The sequence below is a fragment of the Talpa occidentalis genome, unplaced genomic scaffold (assembly GCF_014898055.3).
Source record: "Talpa occidentalis isolate TD23 unplaced genomic scaffold, MPIMG_talOcc4v2.1 talOcc4.14, whole genome shotgun sequence".
NCBI lineage: Eukaryota > Metazoa > Chordata > Mammalia > Eulipotyphla > Talpidae > Talpa > Talpa occidentalis.
Window position 1 is genome coordinate 71,416,251 of NW_023601433.1, and position 14,510 is coordinate 71,430,760.

General features: G+C 37.7%; 1 protein-coding gene across 7 annotated transcripts in view; it reads right to left on the reverse strand.

Moving 5' to 3' along the window:
* Nucleotides 1-14,510, reverse strand: part of GIT2 (GIT ArfGAP 2) — a 50,754-nt gene that overhangs the window by 15,503 nt on the left and 20,741 nt on the right. For 2 of the 7 annotated variants that reach the window (XM_037510768.2, XM_037510766.2), the window contains exons 8-14: nucleotides 13,969-14,014; nucleotides 12,817-12,868; nucleotides 9,601-9,673; nucleotides 9,257-9,354; nucleotides 8,159-8,270; nucleotides 5,591-5,733; nucleotides 3,429-3,578 (exon numbers count right to left, since the gene is read on the reverse strand). In XM_037510768.2, the coding sequence (XP_037366665.1) occupies nucleotides 3,429-3,578; nucleotides 5,591-5,733; nucleotides 8,159-8,270; nucleotides 9,257-9,354; nucleotides 9,601-9,673; nucleotides 12,817-12,868; nucleotides 13,969-14,014 (674 nt within the window). Of the gene's footprint in view, nucleotides 1-332; nucleotides 1,088-3,428; nucleotides 3,579-5,590; nucleotides 5,734-8,158; nucleotides 8,271-9,256; nucleotides 9,355-9,600; nucleotides 9,674-12,816; nucleotides 12,869-13,968; nucleotides 14,015-14,510 lie in introns of those variants that run through there. The other 5 variants (XM_037510771.2, XM_037510769.2, XM_037510772.2 and 2 more) reach the window with 4 other exon arrangements.

Sequence of the window (14,510 nt, forward strand, 5' to 3'; positions counted from 1 at the left end):
TTTCTGGAAAAACTGCAGTTTGGGCTTTTTAAAAACAAAATGTACAATTACTTAAGAATTGGTCATGGGAAATGTCAACAGGCAAGCTGTCCTCTTAAGAATTATTTTAAGGTTGCTTCAAGCAAGAGCTTGAGATCATTAAAAAATACTTAGGTAACTTGCTTTTCAAACGAACACTAAGCAATTTATTTGCAAATGCCAAAAATGCCAGCAGACACCATGGAAGCAGCACAAAGATAACTAGAGTTGCTTTGCAAAGCAAGAAAAAGAGTGAAATTCAGCTTATGAAAAATCAGATCAGCTACTGCTCCCCAAAAAGCCAACAAGAAAAATTATTATCAACATGTTTTTATTATATAATACTCTTGACATCAAACAATTTAGCACTTTAAAAAAATAGAGGGAACTGAACAATGTAAGTATGCTATATTAATATAACATGAAGACAACTGGAGACCTATGAACTATGTTAACATCTTCAGCTGAACGCTCAACGTAGCACACTTGCGTCCCTCTGGCGATCAGTCAACTTTCAGCCAGGACTGGAATATCTGGCCTTTCTCTCCTTTGACTTTGTCACCCAAAATGTGACCACGGAGGTGTCAGCTTTAACCACGCTAATACGTCTGGCACCACCCCATTATAATTAGAGGCTGTCACCCGGAGACCCTGAATGCTCTTTCCACTCCTCACATGCAGGCTGCTTCATGGTGTTGGATGAATTAGTTAAGGGATCAGCAAGGAATCGGGTTACTCTTTAGTGGCTGGCATTTTAAACACAATTTAACTGAGTCCAGTTTGCAGTGTCTTTCCCCTCTGGTGCTGCTTCATCTTCCATGATATTTTATAAGCTGGGTGTGTATGAGTTCAGCTCTCTACTCTCTGACAGAGATTGCAAAATCTGACCAAATTCCCCACCATGGCCAAGCTTTTAGTCCACAAGCAACCAGAAGACCATTACTCTTTCAATAGCAAACACATTCAATGTTAGGAGTTACTTTCAATTTCTATTCAGAAAGCACCGATGTGTGAAAAATACACCAATAGTAGCTGCTCCTCTTCATTAATTAGCATCCTTTCCAAGCAACTGTTAAATGTGAAAGATCAGATATAAATCATGCTACTTTGTCAACTACATAGGTATCTATAAACAACCTGATTTTGAAATAAAATCAATGCATCTTTGCTAAAATAAACAAGTTCTACACACTTTACATTAAAAGTGCCAAAGTTTTGTGACACTGTGCTTACTGCCTCTTCCAAGAAATACCCTCTTTCGCAGTTTTCTCCAAGAGTGATCCATTAAGGAATAAAAGACGGGCTTTCTTTTATGTACAATGCTCTTATCAAAAAGAACAGCTGTCCAGTGACAAGCAGTCACTGAAAAGTCCTACATTCCAGGATACACACAGGCATGAGGTGACTGCCAAAACTATTTATTAAGGAAACCCTTGTCTCGAAGTGAAAAGGTCACGGTCCAAAGGGCAGGGAGCTAACCGACACAGACCTCTCAAGGAAGGGCTGGCAAACCTAGCCATACATTTGTCTGGCTATGTAAAAATCTTTTTATGCCTCTAAAACATCAGCCTGGATTTTGTTTGAATGTGTTTTGATGAGCACAATTTCCTGGTCTCAATTTTTAAAAATTCTGGTATGCTGTAATTAGAGATATTCTCAGATAAATTTGAATGATGCTTCTAATACAAACTTTTTTGTCCAGAAAGAGTACAACAGGGAATGAGAAGTCATAGTTTAACAGCAGTTAATAAATAATCAAAAGCATTTCTAAGAATTGAGGAGATAATCCACAAACAATGGCAAATAATTTCACTCTGCATTTCTTAAAAAAGCTTGAGACATTTGTTTTCAGAGATACACGGTTATCTCTGGCAACTTCTAGAAATACTAAAAGGAGCATTACAGAATCAAAAAGGTGATGCTTAGCAGATTAATTACAATGGCACAGTCAGCATATGTCAGAAAAAGTCACCTCAACTAATATATTAGTTCAATTAAGGGGACAAACTATAATCCATTAAATAAAAGACGTTTTATAAACGACAGAGGAAGTGCAAACCCTGTATGGTACAGCAAAAGGGGTCTTTGTCTTGCTCATGGCTGTACACTGGTCCCAGATAGGGATAAAATGCTACAGAACAAGTATTTGATCAAAATCTGATTTATCTTCAGGCATTCTTGTTCACCTCAGTTATACATATTATAGTCATTTATCTCAGCTCTCAAAAATGATGGAGAACTCAACACCAAAAGAATCCTAGGCCAAACCACAGGCGAGGTGCACTGCTGTAATTACTTCCCTGACAGCTTCTTTTTAGTTCTCCTGCCTTCTTCCAGGAAGTATCATTGAGAAGGGCCCACACACCAATAAAATGAATGATGTCCTGTTCTTGGTAATAACTCTGAAATGTTACCGAGTATGAAGACATAGACATTATACTGTTTTGTTTCTGTTTAAGGGAAATATACAAAATCTCATGTTTGTAAATTCTTGGGCAGAATTGAGAATTTTTCAACTTCTTTTTCTTAGCATTCCCGTAACGAATTATACACATATAGGGATAGGATAGAATGTTACAGAACATCCTATTAAGCATATTTTTTGCTATTACTAATAATAGTAAGCATATTCTTTGCTATTACTATTGCCATGCTCTTTTTAGGAATTAATGTATTCATGTATTTCTGACTCATAAATCAGTGAATGACAAAATGCTAGCAAAAAGGATAGTTTCTTACTAGTTCTTGCCACTGCACATGAAATGCTTTTTTATATTTATTGAGAACCTACTCTGTGGCAGACCCTGCTCTGGGCTCTGAGGATATCACAAATTAGTGGTAAGTACTGGCGAAAAAGAAAGCAGGGATATGGACAGGGTAGCCAAGGTAGTGGTAGTGATGGGTAACAATTTAGAATAAATGTGAAGAGGGAGAACACCCCTTGCATGGCATCGGGGTTAGGGAAGGGTGTATAGGGGAGCTGGAATGCTGCCAAACACATCCACCTGTCCAGGGTTTTTGTCTGTCTTCATGGTGAGATTACGCTTTAGAACCAGCAGTAGAAGAGTCTCACCCATGGAGAGGTATCCAGGTTCCCAGGAAGCACAGAATAATTCAAGTATTACTACAACTGACACAAACAATAGGTTGTTATATTTCTCCTACTTGGGAAACTTCCTCCGGATTTAATTCTAATCAAAGCTATTTCATTTGAAATATCCAAATACATACTGCTTCCAAAAAGACAGCTTGGCCCAAAGACTTTTAGAGGTCTATCAAAAGTACAACTGTTTTTTGTTTTTTTGTTGTTTTTTGTTTTTTTCATTCTGATCACAAGCATTGCGCCTGGGATTCTTCCTTATACTATGGGGTTAAAGAGTCAATTATCCTGGCATTTATTAACATGTTACCTTTTTCTGCATAATTCTCAGCTCGTCACTCAAGTTGTTATTCACCTTCATTAGCTGTTGTATCTTGGCCTCAGAAGCCACTAGAGCGTTTTTGACCTCCATAAATTCCTGTACAGTGACTGGTCCATCTGATAAATCTGAATCTAGGCTCTAAAAATAAATTGGGGAAAATGTTCACAATCTGAGATGATAACATTCAAGACTGACAGCTAAAGAATTTCAAATTCTGATCATGCCAGCTGGATTGCAAAGTTAATCAAACCAAATAAAGGCTTCTGAGAGTAAAACAAAACTAAAACATAAAGGTAGGATTACTACAATATATTTGAAAATTTTTAAAGGCACTATTTTCTAAGAGATTAGACAGTGGGGCTGAAAATCTACTTTGAAATTGACTAAATGCATTTGTCTTATCTAGCTTTCTCTTGATCATTTTTTTTTTAATTTATTCTTTCATGAATGCATTCATTCCAACAGATTTTTATATGCTAGTAATCTAAGGGCCTGGTATAGATCAGAAAAGATAACAAAGATTCCTGCTTCCATGGTGTTGACATCCCAGCAGAGAGAGAGGAAACAAAAATAAGTATAACACAAGAGTATAACAAAGTGGTACGTGCCGTGTAAAATGGGTAAAATGAAGCAGGGTAAGGACCTGGAAGCTGAAGTAGGTGTGAAGGGGGGTACATTTTAATTAGGCAAGTGGGGTAAGCCTTTGGTAGGTGGACTTGAGCAATAGTCCAAAAGAGGTGAAGATATTAGTTGAATGGCTATCTGGAGAGAGAACATTCCAGCCAGCAACAGAGCTCAGCTAGAGGGAGCAGGTATTCAGGGCAGGGGGTCTGGGGTCATCAGTCCACTAAGGACCCTGTCATGTAGGGTCTGGTCATGACTTACTCTGAGTGAACCCAGTGATTCTGGGGAGTTTGGGCAGGAGCATTTCAGACAGGATGTATGACATTCTTGCCATTCCCTCCATGTTCCCTCCATCATGTAATGCACCACCATGTTACATTGTATGAGCTGGAAAACTCCAGGCACACCATCTATAAGTCTAGCTCCCCACTTTAAACATCTGGCTCATTGCCAAGGCCTATCCACTCTTTCTTCCTGTTTATCCACTCTCCAATGTTTGCGGGTCCTCATTGTGGGCCAGGTCCCAGGGAAGGTCCTGGGGATTCAGCAATGCGTAGACCAACCAGATCCCTGCTGCCATGTCCTCAGGCTAATATTTTGCTACAGCAACTTCTCTCTCTCTGCACCCTCCTAGTTCAGGTCCTGAGGCAGCCTACATCAGTGCCTGTTTGAACTTCTTTAGGAGTTTCCTAACAGGGTTTCCTTCCTCTAGCAGAACAGTCCTTCCCCCCCAAAAAAGGAGGACCCAACATGGCTCTGAGCATCACCTTCCTGTCCTGCTAAAAGCTTCCTGGCTCTGGACTGCTCACCAAATTCTAGGTTCCTCAGTCTGGCAGCAAGGTCCTCTGTGGTGTGACCCCAACCTTCTGTTGCAGCTTTGAGTACCAATCTTTTTAGGTTGGCCCTCACATGACCAGGTTTCCCTAGATGTCTGTTTCTTTTTCTACCGTAGATGCCTGTTTCACCAGCTACCCAGACCATCCTTCCCTGCATCTGCACATGTACTGTTTATGACACACCTGAAAAACAATCCCACTCATAAAGCCTCCCCAGATATGCTTCCTCAGCATTAAGTTTTATTTTTTCTCACCCCTTATACCCTGTCTCTGTCTGTGCTTCTTATAACACTATCACTTTGTACCTCCTACTGCATTTATGTCTCCTGGTTGGCAGGAACAGTCTCACGGGAAAGGGGCTAGCCTCATTCAGCAGAGTATTATCCAGAATATAGCACTCAGTAAACATTTATTGAGTGAATAGAAAACACCAGTTCCTCCTCACAAGTTTTATAAAGTCACCACTATAGTATGGTTGTGATTTAGCAATTGACTCAGAGACTCAAAGGAACCCTCTATTTAAGAATTATTTACCTTGTTTCACTTTTGCTTGGCCAAGCTAGTAGTGAAGTCAACTTTACCTCCCAGCACTTGCCCAGAACAACCCTTAAATAATTTACAAATCAGGCGATTTTTTGGGAGGAAAAATTTTAGAAACATTCGCCCTTTGTGTACAATGTGTCACCTTACCTTCTGCCTGTTTGCCTTGGGGGCAATGGCTTCCAAATCTGTGTCCTCATCTGAGGCCACACTGTCATAGTCAGGCTGGTCATTGTCTTGGCACTCAACACTGTGCTGGTTATTGATTGCTTTCAGTATGAGCTCCACGTTGTCTATCAACAAAAGCAAACACATTACTTTAGGCTAATACAATTTTTTTCCCATAAAAATATTAGGAGGGTTTTGGGGTCTGGCCATTTGAAAGACTGAAAGGACAGAAATAACCAATGGAGGGATAACAGTAACTGATCAACTATCCAGGTGGCCTACTGTAGCAGCACAGATACAAGCACCCTTCTAGACACTTACCAAATGTGGGCAAATTAAGAAGCTGGTTTCAGAAAGAGACTGTTCATACTAAAGAGACAGGTTTCAAGTTTCTAGTGATTCAATGAGATAGAGTGTGGCTTCAAATCAGGAAAATAAAGTTATCACTAAATGTGATTCAACTGTAATTGTAATCTGTTTACAAGGTAATAATGATTTGACATTATTGTGTTAACAAGTTACACTAGTGTTAAAGAGGAGCCTAGAAATTAGATGCTCAAAGAGCAGGTACATTGGCATTGAGTCAGCTAAATGTCAGTGACAGAAAGAGGAGAATGATCCAGTGGACACACATCCAGAAGATATGGTTTATGGGGAGCAAGGATGTTTATAATTCTAATATGTTCCAAATAAAAGATTTCAAAAATTATCTAAGTAATTCTAATTTCTTTCAAGCAACTCAAGCTAACCCAATTTTCAATACTGTTTCTGTGTATTTTGATGTCATATTAAGGTAATAAGTTATGTTTACTTACAAGGAATTTTAATTTTTTTGAAATTGATATTTCAAATATATGTCATCTGATTACAGTATAAAGACTCAATACAGAAAATCTGAAACTATAAATGAGGAAAAAAGAATTATCATTCATACCCACTGACATATTTCAGTCTACTTACTTCTAGTCTTTTTCCCCCTAAACATAAAACATAAAGTCAATTCTCATTTTTTGCTATAGGAAGTTCTATAAGGTTAATGTTCTAAGTGGAAATATGGGGTTAGGTTTTTGTGAGACTGATGACATTTTCATCAACTGATCAGTACATAAACTTGTTTTATGTGTTTGTTCAAAGATACCTTCTTTACTACATATTGTTGACTCTGCAGCTCACAAGCACTGTTGAGCACTGTAACTCATGACTGACTGCATTTTATCTAGCACACCTCAGTATGTCAGGTACCTCAATGTACTGTGCTCAGGACATCTAGACAGCACTTCAGCACTATGCTTAGGATAATTTTAAATAGCAAGATCACCACAAAAAGCACAAAAATATGTGGAAAACGTGGCACTAAATAGGCCTCGAAAAGGACACCTGCTTACTACTGTATGAGAGCTCTAACAAAAAGCAGAGGGTGGCCTTGCTCAATGTCAGCAGGGAACCTGTGTTGGGTGACTCAAATTTTTTGCAGCTCTGTACATGTCCACAAATTACCATGAAAGCACCATGAGTACTGATTTGGGGTTGCAAATAAACTTTAGCTAATAGGCAAATTTGCAAATATAAATATAATATTTATATTTATAGGTGATATGTTCACTTATCTGTATGTATATAAATGTTTTCTTTATCAAATTGGGCCATACTACAGCTTAATTACTCTATGTCAATTCATAAATTTTAAGGAAAAAAAGTCTATACTTTTCAAATATGTGACTATTATTTTGTTTCGAATTTTTTTAGTGTTATATATTACATATAAATCTATGGTTATTTTCCTTCAATTAACACTTAAAAATGGAACCACCAAATCAAAGCATGTATATTTTGAGACTTCAAATTCAAGAAAGGACTGCTATAACAGTACCTTCACTTAAAACTAATAAACTTTCTTAGAACATGTTTATTCCTGGTTGAACCAATAAAATCAAGAACAAATTGCTGCCATGAACGATTATTGTCTTTGGGGGATTCGATACTAACTGACATTTTTAGGGTACATATTTCTTCTGTTCAAAGGTCTTACAATAAAAATACATTACTTCTTTAATTAGGAAAAATTGCAGTTATAATACCTGGGATGGAGAGGAAGAGGGTTCCTAAATACAGAGACAGGACCCTCAGTTACTGAACTAAAGACTCACAGGGAGCCTCAGGAATAGGCGATCATGCTCTCTTTGTAATTTTAAATAACAGCAATTCCCACTGTAGATATTTTAAGTTTACAGTAACAAATTTCAATTATTTAGCACTCCATTTTGTAGGGAAAGAGCAGGTAAGATCTAATTCAGTCTTTGCAGGAGTTAATTTCAGGATACAATTTCATAGGGAAAAGAACTGTTTGTAAGACAGATCTGACTAGCAGTTAGTAATGCTGAAATCCTTATAATTCACCAGGCTTAAAGGGGTAAGTTTTTCATCAAAACATATTACCAATAAAACTTATGCTGTCACAATGATAATTATTTAAATTAATTTATAACTTTAACACTTGTATCAAGTTTAGAAGGCCAAGGAAGCAAATATTTAGAGCTTTGAAACAGTTACCTTTTGAACTAGAGAGAGGACTGCCTTGTTGTCTCCTCTTGGCATCACTGAGAATATCAATAACCAGGGTGGCAAATTCATGGGCATTAAATCGAGCTAATTTCTGTCTGCCCTAAAGGTCAGAGAAAATTAGAAATATTCCCAAATATAAAAATACAATAATATCCACATAAAATTAGTCAGACTATTGCTAGATTTTGGCAAAGGCGGTTTAGCATGATCAAAGCATCAAAGCATTATAATCATAATCAAGTCAATTATTAACACTATCCTTGCAGTTTTAAAACATTTACATAAGAGTTCTCACATTGCGTATTTATTTTTGTGAATAAAAACAAATGTTCTACTTAATGCTTTTCTTCTACTATCAATTCAGTCCTGAAGTAGACCTCATAGTGAAAACTTAATTTGAAAGAAAATTTTTAGATTTCAATGTAAAGTCCAAACATTGGGACTCCATCCTTGTACATAGCCATTACTCAATAAAAATTAGAAGACCTTCCTAAGGTTCTCTTGATGGATGCTTAGGCTGTTTAAATGCTCTGTTACTATACAGAGTTGTGGTGAAATCACTATGCATAAATCTTTATATTTTTATTTTTCAGAACATGTTCTCAAATAAGGAATTCCCATGTGAAAGGATGCACTAAATTTTGAAACTTCTGAAACTGGTAACAAATTGCTTTACTGAAGCCTGCACCAATTTTAAACTCTTTATTTGTAGCATGAGAAAGCCCATCTTACAACATCCTTAGCAGGTTGGAGTAACCTTCATTATAAACTTTATTAATTTGACTAATGAAACTTTCACTAAAGACTTTAGGGTGGTGGTTAGGATTACTAATGGGGTTAAACATTTCACATATTTAACCCATTTATATTAATTCTATGAATTGTTTTACATTTGTCTGCAGTCATTTATTTACATAGATCACTTTTGTTATCAATTTGTGAGGGTATTTGTGTGTGTGTGTGTGTGTGTGTAAAGGATATTAACATTTTCATCAATCTAAACATTTTAAACGCCTGTCCTGAGAAAATAAGATATAACATCAACCATTCCCAAAATACTATCACTTTTTTGACTCAGTTACTTGCCTGGTTCCGTGTGGATGAGTATTCAGGATTAACCGGAAGGAAGGGGACGACAGTTGTCTCCGTTACCAGGGTGCTGTGGTTTTGCGTGGCAAGCCAGACTAGCCGAGGAAAGAGCCAGAGATAGAAATCTCATCATCACGGGTGTGTCACTGCCCACGTTACTAGGGAGACTTGGGGGGGGGAGGGGAGCACATTTCCAAGCAACATACACATAGGTAAATGTGGACACACACACACACACACACGCTTTTGGGGCAGCAGGAATTGGGCAAAACATTGAGGGTGGCAGCTAGACACTGCCCACTGATAACAGCTTATTAGATAATGACCACATGTTAAGTCACCTGCATCAGTTTCTCGCCTGTCAACTTCATCGTACACATCCATGGCAAGTTCTTCAAACAAGTGATTACTTAGCTGAAAGTAAAAAAATATCAGGAACACAAGGGACAAGAATTAACACTGGGAGAATGCGCAAAGACTGTGACTTATCCTCTTTTATCTCCGGTTTTAGCCGAAGTCAGAGCTTAGTAAATCCCCACCTTTAGACAGTAACATTTCTAACAGTACAGATTCCTCTGGAAACATTTGTCCCCCAAAAGCAGCCTATTTTCTGATATTCAGATTAGATTTCACTCTAAAGGTGGTAACAGGGACCTAAGGAGCGTGATTGCAGAAGCGGGGTCAAGTTCTCTACTTTTTTTGAAATCACCTCGTGAGAGTATTTGCCAGTACCCCCAAATACATGGCAGCCTAAGCCAGAGGTAGGAAAAAGAAACTAAAACATGCCACCTAGATCGGGTTAAGTCTCTTTGTTATCTTTCACAGCAGCAGTCTTCCAATCCTTAAAACAACCGAGCACCCCCAACAGAGGACGGCCTGTCCAAGCAGTATGCTGTACAGTGGCAACCAATAAAACCAGCCTGACACAGATGGGGGTACGCCTGGCAACAATCAAGGTGGGTAGGACAATCAGGGCCTTCCTGACTTCCTGAGTCAGGATCTAGCTCTCTCCATACTTTTTTTCCTCACACAATAACCCCTAAAAGCTTGGTGGCTGCTTTTTAACTGACTGCTTCCCTCCTCTGTGAGGGCAGGGAATTTGTTCTGTCCTCTACTGTGTTCCTTACATCCACACAAAGTATCTGGCACATACATACAGCTGTAAATATCCACTCACACAATGACCAGAAGATATATTATGCAGCAGTTTAAAATGCTGGCTATACAAACCTCAAGGCAACTTGTGAAAATGGGTACAACAGACTGTCAGGTGGAAAAAAGGAGAATATAAAATTCTATCATTATGATTCAGCCTCAACTGAAAAAGATATACATATGAAACAATAATTGAAAAAGAATATACCAAAACAGTGAACTTAAATCCATCAGGGATAGTTATCATGATTGTAGATAATGTCCCTTTTCTATTTTCCAAAGTTTCTCTAGTGTGGCTACATTACATTTATAATTAAAAACAAAAACAAAATAAAAAACTCTGAGGGCCTTTTGGTGGATAAGATGATGAAGGACTGAGAACTTGAACTTGCATCATAAATATCCAGTCTCTTTCCTCCAAAAGGCTCCAAGCTAACGGTATTATTACTAACAACTACAACAGCAACACTGAATAGGGACTTATATTTCTCCTATAAGTACTCATGCCTCTACGAAGATGCAAACTACTATTATCCTAATTTACAAATAAGGAAATTGAGACACAGTCAGTATGTTGCCTGAAGTCACAAAGTGGGTAGTGATGGACCTTCGATTCAAGGTTAAGTCTTCCCAAATGTTAACATTTACTAACTCAAAGACTATATTATAGTTTTTGTTACATTTTCCCAGCTTTTCATTAGGAAGGGGGAGGAGATGGAAGATACTGAATGAGATACACTAGCACTGGCACTAAGAAGAGTTGTCACCTGTGAGTAAATGATAGGTTGGAGTTAACAAGCAGCAAGGCAGCTCATTTTTACTGAGTAGTTCTGATTTGCAACCCCTGCTGGATAATTATTCCCCTTTTTCTAGGAAAGGAAACCAAGGTACAGAGAGGCTAAGGAGGATGTCAGCGCTGAGATCAGTATATGACCAGTTGACCCAAAGTCCAAGTTCTTGGGACTATACCTCAACTTTATCACAGGTAATTAACTAGTGCTTGCCACTGCTAGAGTTATTACAGCCCTAACCACGCTTTCCTGGAGCTGCAGCATAGCAAGTGTAGGAAAGTCAAAGGGAACTTGGATTTCATGGGTGATGTTTGAATTTAAAATAAAAATTTGCTATACACTGTACGTAATTAAAAGGAAATCATACAATATTTAGTGCTGACTTCAATACTACTTGACCTCCTTGATTTAAAAAGGCAATAAAACACAGACACACAAAACCATAGATAGACAACACAGAGACACCGAGTATATTGTATAAAATAATTTATTTCATATTACAGTTAAATGCTAGTAAAGATAAATTTATTTTTATGTAATATTTAGTATTTGTATGAAGTTCTAGTAAAAGGTCTTTCATGAAAAGGGGAATGAATTAAGAGAAAAGTCATAAATTAAGGAGTTGCAATTTCAGTTAGGCCTTGGGAAAACTACCTAATGTGAAGGTGGTTAGATTTTCAGCTAAAAATTTTTAGCTCCTTGCATGATTACAGGGGTGGAAACTGGGAAAGAGGAGCACTGCAGGCAGAAGAGGCTTCCTGAAAGAGGACGGGGAGTGGCAGCTCATAGTCTCAGTGTGTCAACTCATGAAAAAACATTCAAAACACACACAGGATGAGAAACAGGGCAAGAACTAAACGGTGAGAGTTGGATGATGCCCTTAAAGGTTACAAAAGGAAGAATCTTCGTTCTGATTCAGAGAGTAATGGGGACAGCTGAGGAGCATAAATAGTTAAAATAGCTGGGGAAGAACCCTGGTGAAGTTTCATTTGAGGGGACTAAACAAAGAGAAATCATTCCCAGAGAAAAATATTTCTTGGGGCCCTGGCTAACACTGAGGTGGGAAGGATGGAAAGAAATGCATAGGTTAAAGGAAATGCACAGAGGGCAAAACCACCAGCTCTTAGAAGCATACACTTACACAGTCTAATGAATAGCACAGGACTGGCAGGAGAGCTCCAACAGTAGCTGGACCCCAGTGGTAGTTAGCAAATCTGCAGTACTTACCAATCCAGCATTAGCTTTGATCATTCTCTAGCATCCTAGAGGCTACAGAGTAGCCTGTAAGAACAGTGTCTTACTCATTAACATTGAGAGATACTAGGGAATGCTCACAAGAAGAAACAAAGTCCTAATATCAAAGGAACAGTTTTCACTTTTAAAATGACAGAGGAAAATGGCATTATTTGAAACACAGATAATAAATTGGTCATACTAAACTTAATAGTAATTTCAGTCTTCATTGCTATATACACAATGGTCGTCTAATTTAACAACATCAAAGAGCATGAAATAAAGTCATTTGATACAACAGGTAACCTGCAGAGAAAAGGTATTAGCGGGTTACATGGATTCCTATATGGGCGTGCACTAGGATACAGAGATACTCACAGATTGAAGTTTCTTCTTAGCAGCTTTTGCCAATTCAGACAAATCCAGGCTGCTAAGAAAATGTACAAAACTAATAAGCAAATGAAACCATTTTTGTGAGATTAATATAGGCAAGGGATCAAGATATTAATTAGTCTTCCATGGACATGGCCAAGATTAAAATGCTATAGCACAACAGTCAGTGAACCACTAGATTAAAACAGCCTGATTGATAAAAGTAACTCCTTCTAGAAATATCATAATCTTCTAAGATCATAACAGGAAAAAATAATCATCTGCCAACTGAAAGACAAAAACCATTGCCAGATCAGTCCTCAGGCCCTTATGTGAGAAGTCACTATTTTTGAAGTATTATTTAAAGAATGATAGAAGAAAATGCAAACAGGGAAGGCTGAAAATCAGAATGGCAAGATAACAGCTGAAACAGCATTTAATTATTTTATAAACTCTTGACAATGGTTGTACAAAGGTCACTGGCTAAGTAGAGGCTTAAATATATTCCTTAGCCAAGAATCCATCTGACCTCACACAAGGAGTCAGCAGCCCCCTGAGTTAAGAATGGCTTTCATAACTTAAAATGGTTGGGGAGAAGAGGGAGGAGGAACAAAGGCAGAATATTTCATAAAGTGAAAATTACATGAAATTCAAATTCAGTGTCCAGAAATAAAATTTCATTAGAACAGACACAAACTCCCTTTACACAGTGTCCGTATATGCTTTCCTCTACAAATGGCAGAGCTGTGTAGTTGTAACAGAGACTGAATGGCCCACAAAGCCTAAAATATTTACAATCTAACCCTCCCTTAGTGGCAAAAAATTTGCTAATAGAGAAAGAATATACTTATAGACAAAGAATATACTTAATACAGAAATATTGTGAACAGCATCTAAAGTCATAATATACTATCACAACTGGCTGAAACTGTGACATTATCACTGACTCCAATTTTCTTATTAGTAAATCTGGTACTTGTGCTCTTCAAACTTAAGTTTTATATGATAGTTTACTTACAGCCGTCTTATTTCCAAATTGTATAGCCATAAAAGAGAAAAATGTATGGGCTTTGTTAAACACAAGATACAATACACTTAAACACTATACAACCAAGGAAATATCAGTGACAAAGTTGATAGGTATTTAAATGGACTTACCTGTCTGCCATTTGAGGTATTATAAAGTGCTGTCCATTTTTGTGATCTGAAACAGAAACCATGCCAAAGTTTTGTTCATATAAATATTGATAAGATCTGTAAAGGAACAACATCAATTTATGTTTTGCAAATAGTATTTTCCTATAACTGAATTACAAGGTGGGGATGGAAGTTACCAGATTGACAACAAATTCCTGAAGAACTGGTCAGTAGGAAGGATATCCTTATTTCTGGTACAAAGGTTCAGACATCACTAAGCAAATAAAGTCACATTCCTTGTACTTCATTCATCCCCAGTATAACTGGTGATCTTCACCCATAGGAATAACATTTAGGGAACTGAATTTGCTCAGAGCAAGATTCCTTTAGCTCTCCATGTGGGATGGTGACGCTTCTTCGAGTTTTATTTCATGGCTCACTTTCAAATTAATCAACAGTCAGGGCTGGGGTAAGTGGTTTTGGAAATAGACAGGTTCCATTTCTTACAATGCTTACTGACAAGGCTCATCTAGCTTTTGGAGGATATTGATCACATGCCAATG